The sequence below is a fragment of the Neomonachus schauinslandi genome, chromosome 3 (assembly GCF_002201575.2).
Source record: "Neomonachus schauinslandi chromosome 3, ASM220157v2, whole genome shotgun sequence".
Lineage (NCBI taxonomy): Eukaryota > Metazoa > Chordata > Mammalia > Carnivora > Phocidae > Neomonachus > Neomonachus schauinslandi.
In genome coordinates, this window is record NC_058405.1 from 15,154,366 (window position 1) to 15,176,720 (window position 22,355).

Genomic DNA, 22,355 nt, shown 5'->3' on the forward strand with positions numbered 1-22,355 from the left:
GAGGGGGGTCTGGGTTTATTGTTAATGAGCTTCTTAGGTGATTTCATCACAGCTTACATGAGAACTCTGTCCTAGATTTAGAGCATGTGGTCACAAGGCAAGGGGAGAGAGCTTTTAAGACCTTTCTAGTCTTTTTTTTTTTTTTTTAAGATTTTATTTATTTGAGACAGAATGAGAGAGAGAGAGAGAACACATGAGAGGGGGGAGGGTCAGAGGGAGAAGCAGGCTCCCAGCCAAGCAGGGAGCCCGATGCGGGACTCGATCCAGGGACTCCAGGATCATGACCTGAGCCGAAGGCAGTCGCTTAACCGACTGAGCCACCCAGGCACCCCGACCTTTCTAGTTTTTTGATTCAGTGTTGGCCGAAGTGTTTGTAGTGACCGTGACAGGCTGGTGGGTGCCAGGTCTGGGACTGTCGTTCTGTATTAACTTAGGTGAGGACAGGGAGGCCATGGGGGAAAGGGGCGGTCAGAGCAGGGCAGCCAGTGGTGAGCTGACCTCTCAAGGCCAAGCTAAGGACGTGGTGTCTTGAGATGTGAGCACCTGGCCTGGAGCTTTAGCAAGAGCTCCCCCTGCACGGAGTTCTGGCCCCAACTACCTGGAGTTCATCCAAACCTCACAGGTGAAGGGTGCAGCCCTCCGTAAGACTGCCCTCTTTTCAGACAGCAGTTGCAAGTTTGGGGGTCCCCAGGCCACCCTCATTTCTGACCCAAGTGGCTACAAAGTCAGGGGTTCCCACAACCCACTTAGGTTCAGTAATTCGCCAGAACAACACCTACAACTCAGGAAAGTGCTGTCTTTACAAATTACAGATTTATTATAACCAACAGATATAAATTGGAACCAAAGGGAGGGTGGTGAGGTCTGGGGGGGTCCCAAGCTGGAAGCTGCCTTGTCTTACCCTGTGGAGTTACGATGTATCACCCTCCTGGCACATCAGTGTGTGACAATACTCAAGAGTATTGCCAACCAGGAAAGTTCCCCCAAGCTTTGGCATCCAGAGTTTCTATTGTGATTTTCTTTTTTTTTTTTTAATATTTATTTATTTGACACAGAGAGAGCACAAGCAGGGGGAGCGACAGGCAGAGGGAGAAGCAGACTCCCTGCTGAACAGGGAGCCCGATGCGGGACTCGATCCCAGAACCCTGGGATCATGACCCGAGCCGAAGGCAGACGCCCAACTGACTGAGCCACCCAGGTGCCCACTGTTGTGATTTTCTTATGTAGGATTGATTTCAATCTCCAGCCTCCTGCCACAGAGGTTGGCCTGGTGCCCTATCACTTAAAGGCCTAACGCTCTGATCAGTCATATGGTTTGTCTTTGGAACTCCCATCCTGCATCGTCTGTTAGCATAAACTCACTTGGGGCAACCATGACTCACTCTGGTTAGCATAAACCATCGGGGCCCACACTCTTGTTACTTGTAAAATTCCAGGGATTTAGAGGAACCAGGACAAAGTCCAGGAAGGGGGGACAATGCCAGCCAAAGTCTTTTTTTTTTTTTTAGCCCAGTTTTGAGGCATAATTGACAAAATGGTAAGGTATTTAAAGAGTACAGTGTGATGCTTTGATATATGTATACATTGTAAGAGGATTCCTCTACCATCTAGTTTAATTAACACCTCCATCATCACCTCATATCCCCCCCTTTTTTTTTTGGTGAGAACATTTGAGTTCTCTCCTAGCCAGTTTCAATGATATGGTACAGTGTTATCAACTATAGTCACCATATTACACATTAGAGCCCCAGCCCTTAGTCATTTCATAGCTGAAAGTATGTATCCTTTTTACTAGTCTCTCCTTCCTCCCACTTCACCCCTCCCTGCTGCCCCTGGCAACCACTCTTCTCTATTTCATTTAGATGACTTCGACATTTTAAGATTCCACATACTAGTAATACCATGTGATATTTGTCTGTCTCTCTCTGACATATTATTTTTTTTAAAGATTTTATTTGTCAGAAAGAGAGCGAGAGACGAACCATGAGAGACGATGGACTCTGAGAAACAAACTGAGGGTTCTAGAGGGGAAGGGGGTGGGAGAATGGGTTAGCCTGGTGATGGGTATTAAAGAGGGCATGTTCTGCATGGAGCACTGGGTGTTATGCACAAACAATGAATCATGGAACACTACATCAAAAACTAATGATACAATGTATGGTGATTAACATAACAATAAAAAATTAAAGAGAGAGCGAGAGCGAGAGAGAGAGCGAGAGAGAGAGAGCACAAGCAGGGGGAGTGGGAGAGGGAGAAGCAGGCTCCCTGCTCAGCAAGGAGCCCGATGTGGGGCTGGATCCCAGGACCCTGGGATCATGACCTGAGCCGAAGGCTTAACCGACTGAGCCACCCAGGCATCCCCTGACTTCTTTCTTGTAGCATAACGCCCTCCACATTCATCCATGTTGTCACAAATAACAGGGTTTCCTTTTTCAAAGGTCGGATAATATTTCATAGTGTGTGTGTATATATGTACCACACACACACACACACACACATTTTTTGTGAATACTGCGGTGAACAAGGGAGTACAGATATCTCTGAGATAATGATTTCATTTCTTTTGAATACATACCCAGAAGTGGGATTGCTGGACCGTGTGGTAATTCTATTTTTGATTTCTTGAGGATCCTCTTTTTCTATAGTGGCTCTATCAATTTACCTCTCTACCAGCTGTGGATGAGGGTTCCCCTTTCTCCACATTCTCTCCAGCACTTGTAATTTCTTGTCTTTTTGATAATAGCTGTGTTAACAGGCATGAGGCCATACCTCATTGTGGTTTTGATTTGCATTTCCCTGAAGATTAATGACGTTGAGCATCTTTTCGTGTACTTATTGACCATCTGTATGTCTTCAATAAAAAGGTGTCTATTCAGATCCTCTGCTCATTTTTTTTTAAAGATTTTATTTATTTATTTGAGAGAGAGAGAATGAAAGAGAGAGCATGAGAGGGGTGAGGGTCAGAGGGAGAAGCAGACTCCCTGCCGAGCAGGGAGCCCGATGTGGGACTCGATCCCAGGACTCCAGGATCATGACCTGAGCCGAAGGCAGTCGCTTAACCAACTGAGCCACCCAGGCGCCCCCCTCTGCTCATTTTTTAATCAGATTTTTTTTTTTCCTTTTGAGTTGTAGGAGTTCTTTATGTATTTTGGATGTTAACCCTTTATCAGATAGATGATTTGCAATTATTTTCTCTTAATCGGTAGGTTGACTTTTCATTTCATTGATGATTTCCTTTGCTGTGCAGAAGCTTTTTAGTTTTTTCTTTATTGACGTGTAGTTGACATACACTATTATTAGTTTCGGGTATACAACATAGTGATTCAATATTTATATACATTAGGAAGTGATCCAAGTGACTAAGGTTTATCCAAGTGACCAAGATAAATCTAGTTACCATCTGTCACAGTTGTTACATGTTATTAATATGTCTCCTACGCTATACCTTGTATCCCTGTGTTGTATTTTTTTTTTTTAATTTTATTTATTTATTTGACAGAGAGAGACACAGCGAGAGAGGGAACACAAGCAGTGGGAGAGGGAGAAGCAGGCTTCCTGCTGAGCAGGGAGCCCGATGTGGGGCTCGATCCCAGGACCCTAGGGCCATGACCTGAGCCGAAGGCAGACGCTTAACGACTGAGCCACCCAGGTGCCCCCCCCGTGTTGTATTTTATAACTTTTATCCCCTTACCCTGTTTTGCCCATCCCCTCACCCCCTTCCACTCTGGTAAAAACCAGATTGTTGTCCATAGCTGAGTCTGTTTTGTTTTGTCTGTTTGTGTTTTAGATTCCACATATAAGTGAAATCATACAGTGTGTGTCTTTGACTTATTTCATTTAGCATAATACCTTCTAGGTCCATCCATCCATATCGTTGCACAAGAAGGGAGCAAAGGGGAGCTTGATAGAGTCCCACTTGTTTGTTTTGGCTTTTGTTGCCTTTGCTTTTGGTGTCAACTCCAAAATATGCCAACACCAACATCAAGGGTCTTATTGCCTTTGTTTTCTTCTAGGAGTTTTATAGTTTCAGGTCTAAAGTCAAGTGTTTAATCCATTTTGAGTGCATTTTTGCATATGGTGTAAGATGGTGGTCCAATTTCATTCTTTTGCACATGGCTGTCCAGTTTCCCAATGCCGTTTATTGAAGAGACAGTCCTCTCCCCATTGTATATTATTGTCTCCTTTGTCATAAATTAATTGACCTTATATGTGTGGGTTTATTTCTGGGCTCTCTTTTCTGTTCCATTGATCAATGTGTCTGTTTTTATGCCAATACCATACTGTTTTGATTACTATAGCTTTGTAATACATTTTGAAATTCGGGAAGTGATGCCACCAATTTTGTTCTTCTTTCTCAAGATTGCTTTGGCTATTTTGGGGTCTTTTTTTTTAAAATTTATTTACTATTTATTTAAAAAGATTTTATTTATTTATTTGACAGAGAGCATGCTCACACAAGCAGAGGCAGTGGCAGAGGGAGAGGGAAAAGCAGGCTCCCTACTGAGCAGGGAGCCCGACGCGGGGCTTGATCCCAGGACCCTGGGATCATGTCCTGAGCCAAAGGCAGACGCTTAACCAACAGAGCCACCCAGGTGCCCCTATTTGGGGTCTTTTGTGGTTCTGTACAGATTTTATAATTATTCTATTTCTGTAAAAAATGGCATTGGAATTTTGATAGGGATTGCATTAAATCTGTAGATTGCTTTTGTGGTATGGACGTTTTAACAAGATTCTTTTAATTCATGAACACAAAGCATCCTTCTGCTTATTCATGTCTTCACTCAACAGTGTCTTACAGTTTTCAGAGTGCAGGTCTTTCACCTCCTTGGTTAAATTTTTTCCTCGATATTCTATTCTTTTTGATGAAATTGTAAATGGGATTGTTTTCTTAATTTCTTTCTCCTACTTTGTTGTTAATGTGTAGAAACAGCAGATTTGTGTATATTGATTTTGTATCCAGAAGGTTTACTGAATTCATTTATTTTAACATTTTTGATGCAATTGTAAATGGGATTGTGTTTTTAATTTCTTTCTCCTATTTTGTTGTTAATGTATAGAAAGAGCAGATTTGTGTATATTGATTTTGTATCCTGAACTTTACTGAATTCATTTATTCTAACATTTTCGTGGAGTCTTTAGGGTTTTCTATATACATAGTGTTATGTCATCTGCAAATAGTGAAGGTTTTACTTCTTCCTTTCCATTGTGGATGCCTCTTATTTCTTTTTCTTGCCTAATTGCTCTGGGTGGGACTTCCAATACAACTATGTTGAATATGAGTCATGAGAGTGGGCATCCTTGTCTTGTTCCTGATCTTAGAGGTAAAGCTTTCAGCTTTTCACTGATGAATATGAAGTTAGTTGTGGGCCATAGAGTTTTATTTATTTATTTTTTAAAAATTTATTTATTTTAGAGAAAGAGAAAGAGAGCATGAGTGGGAGAGGGAGAGAGAATACCAAGTAGACCCCACACTGAGCTGAGCACAGAGTCCAACACGGGGCTCAATCTCATGACCCTGAGATCACGACTTGAGCTGAAACCAAGAGTCAGATATGCTTAACCAACTGCCCCACCCAGGCACTGCTGTGGGCCATAGAGTTTTGATGATTGTCTTTCAAATGTTTTTAAATCTGGTACTTTTTTTTTTTTTTAAGATTTTATTTATTTTTTTGACAGAGAGAGACATAGCGAGAGCAGGAACACAAGCAGGGGGAGTGGGAGAGGGAGAAGCAGGCTCTCCGCTGAGCAGGGAGCCCGATGCGGGGCTCGATCCCAGGACCCTGGGATCATGACCTGAGCCGAAGGCAGACGCTTAACGACTGAGCCACCCAGGCGCCCAATCTGGTACTTTTTTAAAATAAGATCTTATTTATTTATTTGAGAGAGAGAGAGAGAGAGAGAGAGAGAGAGAGAGAGAGAGTGTGTGTGTGTGTGTGTGTGTGTGTGTGTAGGAGCAGAGGGAGAAGGTAGATGCTTAACCAACTGAACCACCCAGGCGCCCCTTATTGTCCTTTCTTAATGTTTCTTTGAAATCTCATTCCTGACTGTTTCCTTACCTTCCAAAGTCCATCATCTACAAAGTGGGTTGAAAACTTGTACTATTTCCTTTTTATAGGATAAAGGATAAAGTTCATTTGGAATATAAGACCTTTGGTTACCCCATTATCACACCAAACCCCATGCAGTTTTGAACCTGCTGTTCCTAGGCAGTATGTCTTTGCATGTCTGGTTTTGTTTTTCTGAAAAATTCTTCTTTCTTGCCTTGTCTCCTCAGTGGGCTCCAAATGATTCTCCTGAATTTTACTCAAAAGCTTTGTCTCTTCCGTAACCCTCCCAAACCTCCTTGAGGGTCCTCAGGTGTATATGCTTTCCACTTTTCATGGTGCAAATCGTTCCTGGACCTGGCCAATGACCAGAATTGGCAGGGCTTGGGGGGCCTTTGGAAAAGGCCAACCAGTTGCATTCTATCTTGGCTTACTCTTATTCAGTCATTGCATGGGGCTTTGCCATCTGTTAGTCTTGGTTTCAAAACTCTCCAGGTTGAGATTGGGATTTTGATATTTAGCCAGGGTTGGGACTCTTGGTATAAGTCCCAGACGAGAGCCTCCCGATGGTCATGCCAAGCATACTGTATGGCACAGTCTCCAACTTGAGCCTGCGTCTGCATCACCTGGGAGAGTCAGTAAGGTACAGAGTGCTGGCCCCACTCCAGAGTTTCTGAGTCAGAGGTCTGCGGTGGGGCCTCAAGGTCTGCATTTTCAGCAAGGACGCTGATGCTGCTGGTCTGGGGATCCCACTTTGAGAATCTATGCTGTACAGGAGATCGGTCACTGGTGAGTGACCTGAAAAAAGCCAGGAAATTGATCTTCTGTAGGGCTCGTGATCACCCTTGTCATGTCATACTGTAATTCTTCAACATAAATCCCTCACTCACTGGACCTGGACTGTGAGCCCCTGGAGGGGAATTGGACCAATGAATGTAGATATGGGTTTGTACCATTATCCTTGTTTTGGTGGCTAAGGGACTGCTGCCAATGCCCTGTGGTGACTCTTTGGGAACATTTGAAGTAAAGTTTTATGGCTTTTCCAGAAAGAGAAAAAGCTCAGGACAGTGGTTCTGGCCCAGGGGATTTTGGCATCCGGCAGTGTCTGGAGACATTTTTGGTTGTTGCAATTTGGGGAGGGGAGATGCTACTGGCATCTTGAGGATAGAGTCCGGGGATGCTGCTAGCTGTTCTGTAATACACAGGACAGCCCCTGCACCGAAGAAGCATCAGCCCCAAGTGTCAGGAGTGCCGAGCTTAAGAACTCCTGCTTTTAGGGGAAGGGGGTTCAAATGAGCTGGTGTGGGTCTTACTGTGAGATCCGTGTGCCTCTCATTTGTCACTCACCCCAGGCCCTGCGCTTGGTCTCCTTGACCCTGAGTACCCTGCCTCCCTCCACTCCTTGTCCCCCCAAGCTCTGCCCTGATGGAGTCCCCAGGCTGGACCTTACGAGCCTCCAGCGACAGGTTGGCAGAATCTCCAGGGAAAATTAACCCAATGACTAATAATTAGCAACAGCCAGAAGTGCTTTAAAATACATCCTTTTAACAATAAATGACTTATTTAATTGGGGCTAGGGCATTTGTTGAATGATTTACTGACTTCAGCTGACCTGCACATTCCCCGTTCATATAAGAACTTAAGGAGGGTTGTCTGGGTGTTCTTTGCCCCTGTTTCTCACCCAGGGGAGAGCTGTGCATTCACTTATTCAGCATGACCCACTGTGTGCCAGGCACAGGGAACACCATAGAAATACTGTGTCCTGCCCTCATGGAGCTCTTGTTCTAAAGGGGAGAGAGACAAAATAAGTGAATTTTTTTCTCTCAACAAATAGATTGTAGTAAAGGGGTAAATAAAGAAGAGGGAAATAAATTAGAGAATCAGGGTGTGTTTGGTTTTTATAAGAGCAGGTAGCCTAGGCCTTGCCGTGGAGGTGACCGTGAGTTTGGGAACTGGAGGAGAGAAGGTGCCATCGTGGGTGAAAATGGGGAAGAGCATTTGTTCTCAGCAAAGGGACCAGCCAACAGGAACTTGGAACCCCAGCAAGCAGGCATGCTAGAACACTGGGCGAGGGGGACTGGGCTGGAGATGGGGCTGGTGAGCTGGGAGGGACCCCATTGGGAGGTTAGGCGTCATTCTGCTGCAGGAGAACAGCATGGCCTTGTGTTTTTACGAAGTCATTCTGACTTTTAGAAAGACCGGGAAACCAAGAGTGCGAGCAGGCAGGCCAGTTAGCGGGCTGTTGTAGCACGGACACCTGGTGGGGGAAGCAGAGGCTCCAACAGGTGGATGGGGTCAGGAGGTCAGCTGTGGGCCGATTTGATGGGTTGGCTGAGGGGAAAGGAGGCTTCCGGTGACGACTGGGTTTCTGGTCTGAGCGGTGGGCTCTTTGAGGTTGACATTTACAGAGCGGGGGAAGAATAGTTTTGGCAGGGAAATCAGGAGCTCCATTGTGGAGGTTAAGGGGGCTGCCTCTTGGCATCTGGGAGGAGGTGACAAGTAGGCACTTCGCCATAGGAATCCGGCGTTTGGTGGGAGAGGCCTGGCTGTCAGCAGCTGGATGGTATTGGAAGGCCGGGGATGGACACCTGTCCCCTGGAGAAAGCACAAGGCTGCACTCTAGTCAGTGGCTTGCAGAGTAAGTAAGAGGCTCACAGCCATCGGTGAGCGTTGCGGAGGTTTGAAAGCCCATCCTTGATGTGTTCCTCAGAAGAGTGAGAGGCAGGAATGTTCCAGAAGAAGAGATGAATGTGAGCAGCTGGGGTTTGGGGTGCCCTTTGTGTTGTGTGTGGAGATCACTTAGAATGATGCAGGGAGGGCGCCTGGGTGGCTCAGATGGTTAAGCGTCTGCCTTCGGCTCAGGTCATGATCCCAGGGTCCTGGGATCAAGTCCCGCATCGGGCTCCCTGCTAGGCGGGGAGCCTGCTTCTGCCTCTGCTTCTCTCTCTCTCTCTCTCTCTCTCTCTCTGACTCTCATGAATAAATAAATAAAAAATTTAAAAAAAAAAAAAAAAAAAAAAAAAAAAAAAAAGAATGATGCAGGGAGTTGGGGGGTCAGGGGGAAGGCTGATCCGCTAAAGTCCCCGAAGAATGATAGGCAGTGACAGAGAACGTTTTATTTATTTATTTATTTTTATTTTATTTTTTTTAAAGATTTTATTTATTTATTTGCCAGAGAGAGAGAGAGGGAGAGTACAAGCAGGGGGAGTGGCAGGCAGAGGGAGAAGCAGGCTCCTTGCTAAGCAAGGAGCCCGATGCGGGACTCGATCCTAGGACCCTGAGATCATGACCTAACCGAAGGCAGACGCTTAGCCATCTGAGCCACCCAGGGGCCCCGACAGAGAACGTCTTAGATGCAGCAGTGATAGCAGGTGCCATGGCTTTTGGAGCTGCCAGGGGTGTAGACAGCTAGGAGGCACAGGCAGGGCATGGGGCTAGAAAACAGAATTGGGAAACTGAAGGGCCACCTCGAGGCTGCAAGAAAGTTGTGTCCCCAGGGGCCAGCCAGGGCTCTGCTGAGAGCACGGAGCGTAGGGCACAGGGGAGTTTGTCACTCATGGAAGCCAGTTCCAGAGAGCTTCATGGAGGGCTGGGAGGGAGGGTTGGGGACAGGGGTCAGACTGTAGGTGGCAGCTTGGAAGAGCTTCCTTTTTGGGGATAAAGTGTCCTTCAGCAGTTTGGAAGAAAGCATTTGAACAGGCACTAATGACCAGACGTTCAGAGCAGAGGCAGTACCAGGCACTCTCGGGCTCAGAAGGGGATCTTGGTGGTGACTGAATCCTGGGCCTAGCGGGGGCCGGGCTGGTTGTAGTGACTAGATCCTGCTGCTTGTCTCCTCCTTGCTAGTTCCAGCCAGCGGTGCTTTAATCCCTTCACAGTCTTGGGGTAGTAACTTACTCGTGATTCTTCTCACTGGTACTGAATTGCAGGCGAAATTTTTTTTTATAGAAGGGGATTAGGACAGTAATCCATGCATGATGGTTGTAGAGTCTAGGTGTTGGTGTTGGTGCAGGGAGATGGGTGGGGATGAGGACACGATGAAGAAGAGGTGTTGGATTAGCTGGTAGGAGAGGAGGAAGGCAGGAAGTCCAGCCGTGAGCCCTGGAAGCTCCAAAGTCGAGGTCAGAAGCCTCTGCAGGGTCCACAGCTTGGAGGGGGGAGGAGGGAGCAGAGGGAGCTGGGGTAATGACCCATTTTGAGGATAGCTCACCTGCACGGTGGGTGTTCTGACCTTGCACTGGATGGATTCCTGTGATATCTGTGCCCAGGCATCATGATGTACCAGGCTCTGCGTTTGGTCATGGAGATTGCAGGTGGTATGGGAGTCGCGTTGTCCTGAGGGGTTGATAGTCCGGTGGACTGGAGGAAATCCCGCTGCTGTGTTCAGTGCTGTGCAGGAGGTAAGAAGGAGAGAGTAAGCTGAGGAGGGAAGGACTGTTGGGGCAGAACTGGGTTGCAAGATGGCTCATTCGGCAGTGGTTTGGAATTGTTGACTAAATGTCCCCAGGGATACATTGGAAGTCAGAGTCTGTTGACTCAGGTCTCCACGTCCAATTCCTTACTTAGCTGGTGGCACAAAGTAGGCTCACCATCAGATGGAAAAGAAAACCTTTGGCCCTTGTTGGCGTCTGTGGGGCTCAGCCTGGCTTTTTGGGATTTGGGCACTGAAGGGGATTGGGAGGTCTTTAAATCAAGATCTGGGGTAAAAAAAGTCTCGAATGTGATTACCTAAGAGCTATGCCACCGTCAAGGCTGGTATTTGGTGGGTCTTTGTAGTGTTCAGAGCAACCCCAGCTGCTCCCCTCAGCAGCCTCGGGAGATGTTCTCCCCATTTGCCAGAGGTCAATACTGAGAGGTCATATGGCTAGTTCAAGGTCATACCACCAAACCAGAAAGTTGGCACAGTCTGGAGAATTATGACCCATCCAGCAGAATTTTTTTCTCACTAACTTTTAAAAAATTGTGGTAAAATACAGATAGCATAAAGTTTACCATCTTAACCATTTATAAATATACGGTTTAGGGGTGGTAAGCTCACTCACATTGTTAAGCAACCAATCTCCAGGACCCTTTTCATTATCTTGCATTAGTGTTTCATTAAGCACGGATCCCCATTTCCCCTCTCCTCCTGGCCCCTGGCAACCACAGTTCTGCTTGCTCTCTCTATTAGACTACTCTAAGCACCTCAAGTAAGTGGAATCATAATATTTTTCCTTTGCGACGGCACCATTTTACATTTCCCAATGGCTGCATGCAAGGGCTCCAATTTCCCCACATTCTTGCCGAACTTATGTATTTATTTTTTTGATGGTTGCCATGCTGATATGTGTGAGGTTTTGTCTCACTGTGGTTTGATTTCCTTTTCTCTAGTGATGAGCATCTTTTCCTCTGCAAACAGAATTTTCAGGGCAGGGTGTCCTCATCTGGGTAAGCTGCATTGCTAATTGCCTCTGCGTTTTCCACAGGGATACCTGCACAATAAGGGTGGCCCCATACGGTTCAAACCTGTTTGGTGGTAAAGCTCACACGGATTTATGCTTTTGTCTGGGAAGGAAATTGAGACGGAGAGATATTGGAAGACCGGCAAACAGTCATAGAGGTGCTGAACTTGGAGCGGGGAACGGTCCGGGACCGCGGGGTCCCCAGTACTGTTGCTGGGACTAGAGCCCAGCCTTCCACCTCCCGGACTGGGGTTCTTTAGAGGTACCAAGCTACCAGGATTAGCAAAATCTGAAGCTCAGTTTCTCTCTTTGCTTCCTTTGTGATTCACAGAATTCATTTATTCAACAACAAAAAAATTCTTGAGCCGCTCTTCTGTACCCAGTATTGTGCTAGGGATAAAGCTGTCAATAAGAGAAATAGGATCTCTACTTTCCCAGGTTGTTGTCTGGCCTCTGAAATGTCCTTACTGGCAAAATCAGTGAAATGGTGTTCATGGTTAGGCTGGCTCTGCGTTAATTATTGTCATTTACGTAACGTATAATGGATCTGTATAGGGCTCTTTAGATCTTCTGTACAGTTGTTTTCTTTTCATAATTAGTAACTTGTAGAGCTCATTTGAAATTATATAAATACTGTGCTCCACATCACACTTTTCACCATGAGTTTTAACTTCATTGGTCATTCCCTAACTCCATGGTTCCTTCTGTATTTGTTTGCATTTCAGAATTTTCCTTCTCTCCCGTTTATGTGGCAGTAAGGATTCATGGATTCTTCTGTTACTTAATGGTGTGACTCATGGCTATTTATTTGATGCTGGAAGTATCCCAGATTTGTCTGGTGAGAGCCCTTCAAGCTGTCTCCTCTGGCCTTTGGGCACATCCTCGTGATTACTTGAGCGCTTCCTTATTGCATGGTGTGAGATGTTCCAGGCCCATCTTGTACTTTTCTCTGCCTGTTCTGGGTTGGTGTCAGCCTATGGAAGAGGTGCCATTGCTAGGAATGATGTGGACTCTGCTCGCCCAGGCCGTACTCCATATGCGGCCCCATAGGCATTTCGCTTTTGCAGCCAGTGCTGTGGCCAGACCAGCCCTTGTGATTCTTGTGGTTGCAAGTCGCGTCTCAGCAACGGCTTTTAGGGAACTTTAGAAAAGAGAGGGTTTATCATTCACGGGTTCTACAGGGTGCATGGCATGCCTGGGGCATGTCTGGGGCCTCATGGCCAGGTGGAAGCAGGAGGAGCGGGGCTGGGCACACATCTGGATCTGGGGTTCTGCCTTTATAGAGGTTGAGGGTGGGGTGCCTGGGGTTTCGTGAGTTCACTCTTTATTGGTGAATTTAAAACATGAGAGGGAATTAAAGCACAGGAATGGAAAAGCCAGTGGTCAAATGGTCAGTTATCTAGGTCAACCTGAGTGTCCTAAAAGAAGAGGGACCCCCTGGCTCTTTATCTGGTGTGGCTGGCAATGTCTTCGTTGGAGATGGAGGTCTTTGAAGTGGATGCCTCAGCAATTAGAAGCTTAATGTCAGGCATTTAAATTACAATTAGGAAAGCTAATTGTCGGGTGCTTTTATAAACCGCCCCAACCTTGAAATCAGACATTTCCTCTAGGAGACCTGGTTCCTTTTAGGGAAGAAAGATATGAAAATACCCAGATCTGGGTGAAGGAGGCCGAATGGTACAAACTTCTAGTTATAAAATAAGTAAGTCCCGGGGAGGTCATGGAAGGCATGGCGACTATAGTTAATAATTCTGTATTGCATATTTGAAAGTTGCTAAGAGACTAGCTCTTAAAAGTTCTCCTCATAAGAAAAACAATTTTTGTAACACTGTATGGTAAAAAACCCCAAGATCTGGGCCCTAGAATACTTTTTACTATTGGTATGTCCCTGCTTCTGGGGTCTCTCAGTGGGTAGAGCTATGTGTGTGAGAGAGAGAGAGAGAGAGAGAGAGAGAGAGTGTGTGTGTGTGTGTGTGTGTAAGCACATATTTATTCCCCCCAATATCTCTAATGTAGACTTTCAAAAAATTGAAGTATAGTTGTCCCACAGGGTCACATTAGTTTCAGCTGTGCAGTGTTGCCCTTCGATGACTCAGTGGGTTATGCTGTGTCCACCCCAAGTGTGGCCGCCATCTGTCACCACACACCACACACGACTCTGTGCCTTTCATCCCTGTGCCTTACTCGTGTTCCCAAACTGGAAGCTTCCCCCCCCCCCCCCCCTTTTTTCCCCCCCCCCCCCCCCCCCGGCAACATCAGTTTGTTCTCTGTATTTATGGGTCTGTTTCCGCTTTTTGTTTGTTCATTGTGTTTTTAGATTCCATATATAAGTGAAATCGTATGGTATTTTGTCTTTTAGGCTTTTTTTTTTTTTTAAACCCATGAATGTAGGATTCTAATTAGACAGATGTGTAATTTGGATGTGTATTACTTTCCTTTTCTCTTGACTTTTTTTTTTTAAAGATTTTATTTATTTATTTATTAGAGAGCGAGCGAGAGAGAAACAGCATGAGAGGGGGGAGGGTCAGAGGGAGAAGCAGGCTCCCCGCCGAGCCGGGAGCCCGATGTGGGGCTCGATCCTGGGACTCCGGGATCATGACCTGAGCCGAAGGCAGTCGCTCAACCGACTGAGCCACCCAGGCGCCCCCCTTTTCTCTTGACTTTTAACAGGTGGCTGAACCCCTTGTTTAAAATTGGTCACAAACGGAGATTAGAAGAAGATGATATGTATTCGGTGCTTCCAGAAGATCGCTCGAGGCATCTGGGAGAAGAGTTGCAAGGGTAAGGCACAGGCGGGAATGAGAAGGCTAAGGAGGAGTGACAATTTCTGTGTGTGTCTTCGTGGTTTGGGACTTCACATGGGTTTTGCCTTCCCCTAGGCCCCTCTGGAGCCTCCTTCCCTCATTTGTGCGCTGCCCTCCCCTCAGACTGTCCCCGGGCTTAGCCTACTTTGGTGGCTGGGGGAAAACCTGTTTCCTGTGCTTCTGTGGAGTGGAGGTTGCCAGCAGCAAAGGCTCTGGATGCCAAGCTCTGTCCCCAGAGATGGTCTCGCCGGAGGAGGTTGTCCGTGCGCCTGTCTGCCTTCCTGGCCCGCTCCCGGCGCTCTCATTCCAGCCATCCTTGGCCGGGACTTGTTTCCTGAGACTGGAACTTTTCCCCTCAAGGCATGTTTTTTCTGGTGCTTCAGATTCCGCCCGGGGGCCCTGTGAACAATTGGCCAGAGCTGAGGAAGCAGAACCCCCCCCCCCGGGGGGGGGGGCAGTCATCTGTGCTTCTGAGTGTGCTTGGCCGTGCTGTTTCTCACCGCGCTTGGTTTTTCTCCTTGCAGGTACTGGGATAAAGAAGTTTCAAGAGCCGAGAAAGACGCTCGGAAGCCTTCTTTAACAAAAGCAATCATAAAGTGTTACTGGAAATCCTACTTAGTTTTGGGAATTTTTACGCTCATTGAGGTAAAAGCTTTTATGTGCGGTGTGTTGTTTTTCCTCATGTGTGGGTGGGTACTGAGGTGGGCAGCACTGCTGGGGACAGAGGCAAGTGATTTAACATCTGAGGATAAAGCACATCTAGGAAACATGATGCACGTAGCTCAGCAGTTATATTCATCTTCAGAATGGGCACATTCATAAGTGGACCTCGGGGGGATTACTGTTTTTCTTCTCATGAATTGCGGGAGGATGGTGCTGAGAAGTTTTATGCCCTGTTAGGATACTGTTGGTGCTCAGTAAATGTTATAAATGCTAAGAGTGATCCTTGACCCAGAGAAGACTCTACAACCTCAAGGAATATGTGCCCCCTGATTTGGAGGAAATAAATTTGGGTCAGAGCCCAGAATAACTTAGGTTTTCAGCAAATAACACCTAACTTGACCAAGCCAAGTCTGATAAATGTCTTCCCGTGAAGGATTTATTGCCTTTCCCCCTTCCAGGGAATCAGAACCCTGGGCCCCGTGTCTGGGCTGGAGCTGGCCAGACCTCTCAAGAGCCCATGGTTCTCTGGGCTGCCCCCTTTCCAGCAGGACGCGTACTATGAGCCAAAACCCCTCTGTGGAGGAGCTCTGGCTCCGTGAATTCTGGTGGGTGCCTGGGTGGCTCAGTCGGTTAAGCTTCTGCCTGTGGCTCAGGTCATGATCCCAGGGTCCTGGGATTGAGCCCCGCATCGGGCTCCCTGCTCGGCGGGAAGCCTGCTTCTCCCTCTCCCACTCCCCCTGCTTGTGTTCCCTCTCTCACTGTGTCTCTCTGTCAAATAAGTAAATGAAATCTTTAAAAAAAAAAAAAAAGCTACAGGGGTGGTAGGGGAGAAACCGTGTGTGAAAATGTATGAAGCAGCTGAGAGAAGAGCACAGAGCTATTGCCAGAGAAAAAACACCTCCTCTCAGCTCTCTGACCATCGTGGGTGGGGGCCTTGGCAAGAGAAGGCGTCAGGACAGAACACAAAGAGCGCTCATCTGGCAAATTCGGAATGTTTTGCTTCAGAAACCAAGTTGGTCACTTGCATGCCACATGACCCTAAGTCCATCCATGCCCTCCTGTGCCGCCGTTATCCATATCCATGGAAACTCCTGCCTGGTCTACCTCAGAGGGATCCAGGGACAAGTAAATGGGATGCAACAGCTCACAGTGTCCGGAAACCAGCATCAAATCGGTATAAAGGAAGATCACCCTTATTATACACGAGTCCTGGGAAGAGACCTAGTCCATTCTTGATGGCAGAGGCTGGTTTCACACAGGACTTGGAAAACCCACTGCTCCCCGACAGGCAACAATGGTAGAACAAGAACTCTTGAGAAAAGTTGCTCATAAAAGCCAACTTTTCTAAGGAGTTGCCAGAAGTTTCACTTCTAAGCAGATTTTTTTTTTTAATTGAACCATTATGAATGCAACCTTTTAAAAAATGAGTCACCTCCTTCCCTGACATCTCAAAGAAAATGGGGGAGAGGCATTACCTTTGTTTGTAACTCGGGGTCATCACTGTGGATACCACTAACCTAATGCTACACACCAAGAACAGGCAGGGTGTACACAGCGGGTCTGCCCTGCAGGTCTCCTCCGCTTCCTCATCTGGCCCTTGCTGTGCAGTCCTTAGTGGTTCTTCCTGCACCAACCCCCCCCCCCCCCCCCGCCCCGCCCCATGTTGGCTACCAGCAGCCACTCCTCAGCCCCCTGGGTTAAACAGAGGTGGAGGGCGCTTGGAACAGAGTAGGGACATAAATGCAAAGGCCCAGGACAACTCTCAAGGGATCAGCCCTGAGTCGAGGGACAACTTCGGGGTGGTGGGGGAGACCACCTCAAAGGATTTGGTTAACTTCTTGCCCATCAGCTGAGTTCCAGCCTAAAGATGTAGGCAAACATTTGCCTCCCTGCAGCCTCCACCTGGATCAGAAACAATTAGCAAAAGTGGCCTCAGACAAAGGCCAAGTCACTGATCAATGCCGGCAGCACCTGGGGCCGTTTCCAAAGGTCACTGGTAGAGTGACCTAACCCCACCCCCACCCCCGGCCACTCCTCCCCTCTCAGGGCAAGGGGACTGGGAGAACCCACCCCACTAACACCAGCAGGCAGAGACCACCTCTCTCACAGATAAGGCCCTGGGTGGTGTGGGGAGACAGTCTCTACTGCTGTCTGCCCCAAAAAGAGCCTTCAGGCTCCTCCTCCCTACCCTCAGGGCTCTAGACAGGAGGACACTTGCTCTGTCCCCACCACGTCCCCATGGAGGTGCACACAGGGGCCAGGCGTGCTGGGGGCTCGCTGGCTGTTGTTTCCTGGTTAGCGTTGGCCTGCAAGAACGCCGTGTTCGACATCAGCATGGAACTTGTTTCTGCGAGCCTTACAAGCATTCCTCAATTCTCACATGACGGAGATTTTCACTCCTTTGAAATCCAACCTCCAAAGCCTCGCCCTGGCCTGCATCACCGTGCCTCTCCCCACTGGTGGCTGCCAGGAGCGCCGGGGGAAGGCCCTGCCCACGCGTTGCTTGGTAACACTACGCTGCTTGCGAGCCTCAACCTTTTGAGAAAATCCTAAGGTTGAGTTTAGACCCTCCCCTACCTAAAATATGAAGACCAACAAGCAGCAGAGAAGATCACAAAATGGGAAGCTGCTTCCCATCAACTATTAAATCAACTATTACACTAGCACTCCTTCCACCTAATTCAGGAACTACCTTTAACCACTGAAAACCCAAAACAGCCCCTGAAAGTGATTTTGAACTGTAACAGATCCTTCCTAGCTCCACCATACAAAAGCATTTCTCATGTCTCCAAAACAGCACTGTGTCAACGGGCGAATCTAGAAACACAAGGGTATCTGTGTTGGATTTCAGGCTCCTTTTACCGCCAGAGAAAATTCAAGGTTTACTTCTGGTTGAGCTCTAACGTCGTGGGTTGCCTGAGCGTCCCGGCATCAGGACGCAGAGCCCCAGCACGTATTCTCGCAAAGACACAAAGTGAGAATGATCCCCACGGGTGCTGGTCACCGTGCTCGTCGAGGCCAGTGTCTCGTTTTCTGCTGGAAACCACCGAGATACCGGCTGCGTCACAGCATGAAGCAGCAAGCGCCCTCCGGTAGCAGCCCAGCCCCCCTGCACACGGGATGCGCCTGCTCCCAGCCAGGTCTGAGTCCACCCCAGACCGTCACTGTGCTACCCCGGGCCTGCTGCACACCCTGCGTATGGGAAAGCGCCCAAGCGCCCTCATCCTTGCCTAGCAAGTGCACGCCCACGAGAGACTCACAGACTCCATCTCTCGTCAGGGAGCCGGGCACCTGCTGAGTAACAACAGAGAGAGCTCGGCCTGTGCCCACATCATCCGAGCCCCATCTGAGACCCCGGCCTTCCTGCTGGTCTGTCTCCCGGAGCTCATCTAGAACGGGGCCTTACGCATGTGGGTGGCTGTTTACAAACTTCCGCACCGGGGCAGCCACACCCGCATCCACTAGGGGGCGGTAACGAGTAGAAGGTGGCTTTCTATAGGGCTCGGGATGGATCTGAACACACCATGCTGCTACCGCGGGTGTCAGCGCCCGAGCCCCGTCCAGCAGCCAGGGGACACCCACACCCGAGCTCTGCCCAAATTTACAGTCCCGCCTGACTTCCTGTCGCCCAAGCCAAGTTCAAGATGCACATGTCTGAGATCTGATGTCAGAGCTCTCAAGACAAGCCTTCCTGCCACTGGATGAGCGGTCAGCTGCGGAGACGGTCAGGCTCGCCAGTCACAGCACCCACGATGGCATCGTGGCTCTGTCCTTCGTGCGCTGCGGGACCCGGGCACACCGTGTAACGACCTGGCACTGTGTGGCCTCTTTCCTAAGATGCAGATAAAACTAATACTCGCCCCTCGTCTCAGCTGGCCAAAGGAATAAAAGTATTATCGCATGTAGTTTCTTTTTTTTTTTTTTTTAGGATTTTATTTATGTATTTATTTGACAGAGAGAGACACAGCAAGAAAGGGAACACATGCAGGGGGAGTGGGAGAGGGAGAAGCAGGCTTCCCGCCGAGCAGGGAGCCTGATGTGGGACTCGATCCCAGGACTCTGCGATTTAAGGACTGAGCCACCCAGGCGCCCCACCCCTGTAGCTTTTTAAGAACACTTAAAAATATAAACCTAGAATATGATTGAAGGGTAGCAGAGTATGCCATCCCAGAATATGCCTTTTTGGGATACAGATTATTTTGAGCTGATTAATTTTTTTTTTTAAATGAAGCTCCATGCCCAATGTGGGGCCTGAACTCACAACCCTGAGACCAAGAGTCTCATCTTCCACCAGCTGAGCCAGCCAGGCGCCCCTGAGCAGATTGGTTTTGAGAAGCATCAGCCACAGAAGCTCTGAAAACAGAGCAGAAGGTTACCCTTCTGTAAGGGACAGTTAATTTTATAAAGGAAACCTACATTTGTAAGGATGTCTCCCTCTTTGTGCCAGGAAGACAAGGGTGGTTTTTTTAAAAAAAAATTTTTTTTTTTTTTAAAGATTTTGTTTATTTGAGAGAGAGAGTGAGAGAGAGAGAGAGCACAAGAGGGGGGGAGGGGGAGAGGGAGAAGCAGACTCCCCGCTGAGCAGGTAGCCCGATGCGGGACTTGATCCTGGGACTCCAGGATCATGACCTGAGCCGAAGGCAGTCGCTTAACCAACTGAGCCACCCAGGCGCCCGACAAGGGTGGTTTTAAATCACAAGAGAATCCTATCCTCGGAGAAGTCTTTGAGACGACTTAAATCGGCACAATAAGCCTTACCCCTGTTTCCCATGCTTTTCCGGTTAAACCCCCATGGCAGTGGTTCTAGCCTCTGGGATTTACTCTGTTTTTCCTGGGGGCTCTCCCATGTATGCTGGAGGTATGCCTGTTCATAAACTTCTGTTGGTTTCTCTCCTGTTAATCTGTCTTTTGTTACAGAGGATTTCAGCCCAGAGCTCAGAAGGGTCGAGGGAAAATGGCTATTCCTCCCCTGTGGATTAAGCTTGCATGTCCCCCTAAGCCAGCTTCAGTGGGTATCAACTCATGACCGGTCTTGACCCATCTGGACCCCACTCACTCTCATGCTTCCCAAGATTATTTTCAAGCAGTTCTTAAGTACTGCATCACTTTATCTGTATTTTAGTGTGTATCTTTAAACACTATGGATTCTTTCCCCTATATAATCTAATGCCATTATTATGCATAAACATTAACACTGATACTAGTTATCATCAGTATCTAGCTAGTGCTCACATTTCTTTCTTTTTTTTCCCTTGCAGCTTGAATCCGTATCCAAATCAGGTGCATTTGGTTGATAGAGGCTGTTTGGGTTCCTTTCCATTCTCTCTCACTATAATTTTATTTATTTTTTCTTTTCTTTTCTTTTTTTTTTTTAAAGATTTTATTTATTTATTTGAGAGAGAGAGCACATGAGAGGGGGGAGGGTCAGAGGGAGAAGCAGACTCCCCGCCGAGCAGGGAGCCCGATGCGGGACTCGATGCGGGACTCGATCCAGGGACTCCAGGATCATGACCTGAGCCGAAGGCAGTCGCTTAACCAACTGAGCCACCCAGGCGCCCCTTTATTTATTTTTTCTAATCAAATACTTGACACCGAGTTGTTTGTCCCATAGAGAGTCCCACAGTCAGGCTTTGGCCTATCACTTAGGCCCTGTATCATTGAACATGTTCTTCTGGAAACTTAAATTGGTGGCTAGATCTAGAAGCTTGATCTGACTCAGTTTTTTTTTTCTCTTCTTGTCCTTGGCAGATTTACTTCATAGGTCTGGTGGTGTGCCTCGCGTGTTAGGTACATCGTGTCTGCTTGTCTTTATTGTGTGGGTGATGTTAGGAGCACTATTCATGATCATTGCTCAAGATCCATTAATTTACTAGGCTGTTGCAAAATGGGGTGGTTCTCATTCTTCCTGTGTTCATTCACTGCCTTTCCTCTGTTAACCTTAAGAATAGAACTTCCTAGGGCGCCTGGGTGGCTCAGTTGGTTAAGCAACTGCCTTCGGCTCAGGTCATGATCCTGGAGTCCCGGGATCGAGTCCCGCATCGGGCTCCCTGCTCAGCGAGGAGCCTGCTTCTCCCTCTGACCCTCCCCCCTCTCATGTACTCTCTCTCATTCTCGCTCTTTCAAATAAACAAATAAATCTTTAAAAAAAAGAAAAAAAAAGAATAGAACTTCCTAGTATTGTTACCGCAAAAATGGGTTTATTCAGGCATGGCAGACAGTTGCAGTCTGGGACAAGCAAGCTCTGGCCAAACCGTAGGCAAGTCCGCCCAACACTCTTTTATGGGAGAAAGTAGGAAGTTGGGAGGGGCTGTTCTAAACAGGCTTACCCTTTTGCTGTTACGGTTCACTCGATAATTTTTGTCTGATAGCTTGTTTCTATTTCCGTGTTTTCTTTCTTTTCTCATGGATCAGGCATGGTGGGGTTGGGCAAGAAATGTTTCCTGTACATGGGACAACCGTGCCCACGGGGGAGGTTTTGGCATCTAGCCATGTAATAAGTTACCCTAAAAAGCAAGAGGTTGTGGGGGGCGGTTTGAGATGTCAGGGGTTTCAGGGAGCTGAATGCCGAATACTCCATTAAGAAGTACCTGCTGCAAAGACTCTGAAACGCTGGTAGGACCTTGAATCATGGGGTGTTGTGGTATCATATTGGGCTAGAAATCCCTCATGGTTTTACAATCAAGAAGAATTCCTGTGAAGGAGTAATAAAGACCATATTCTCAGTTGGTTTGTGGGAAGGATCTTCACCGGGCAGAGATGGGCATGTTTGCTCGAACAAGTTTTGACCTTGCTCCTGCTCTCCAGAAAGTTTTAATATGGTTAGTTTCAAGTTTGATAATACCTATTTTCCTGGGTTTATTTCTTTGTAGCTGAGGGTGAGGATTGAGAACGGACAGATGAGTGGGAAGCTAGGTGCTGCAAGCTGGCATTCCTCATTAGTGAGCCCGTTTGTTTGATTGATTAAGTACTGTCAGCAGAAAAATCCAAGGTGCTTGGGTGGTAGTGCTCTACCTTTATTTTGTGCTCTTTTTCACTGGGTTTGTTGCATCTATCCATTTTCTCTCTGAGGGGTGACTCTGATTATATTTTCCTATGCCCATGCCCATGTTAGGCTCAAATGGAGAGCCGAGGACCAGAGATGATCCTAAGTTTTAGGAAAGTTTGGGCCGGCAGGTGTTACCTCTGGGCTCCCAGTAGGCAGCCCCAGGGTGACGTGCTGCTGACCTGGGCTGGGACCGCCCATGTGTATGTACAGTTTGATGTTCTCACTTTGCTGTGGAAGCCTCCAGATCTTCATCTCAGTAATCCCATAAACTGTTTTATGGCCCGCTGTATTTGGGTTGCTTTCATAAACTCTCAATGCTTCTTGGGACGAATGATTGGACATGCTTCACATGTAACAG

General features: G+C 47.6%; 1 protein-coding gene across 3 annotated transcripts in view; it reads left to right on the top strand.

Moving 5' to 3' along the window:
- The window catches only part of ABCC4 (ATP binding cassette subfamily C member 4), a 239,879-nt gene that overhangs the window by 22,113 nt on the left and 195,411 nt on the right, over window positions 1-22,355 (top strand). For all 3 annotated transcript variants that reach the window (XM_021695986.1, XM_021695985.1, XM_021695987.1), the window contains exons 2-3: window positions 14,156-14,266; window positions 14,814-14,934. In XM_021695986.1, the coding sequence (XP_021551661.1) occupies window positions 14,156-14,266; window positions 14,814-14,934 (232 nt within the window). The remainder of the gene's footprint in view (window positions 1-14,155; window positions 14,267-14,813; window positions 14,935-22,355) is intronic.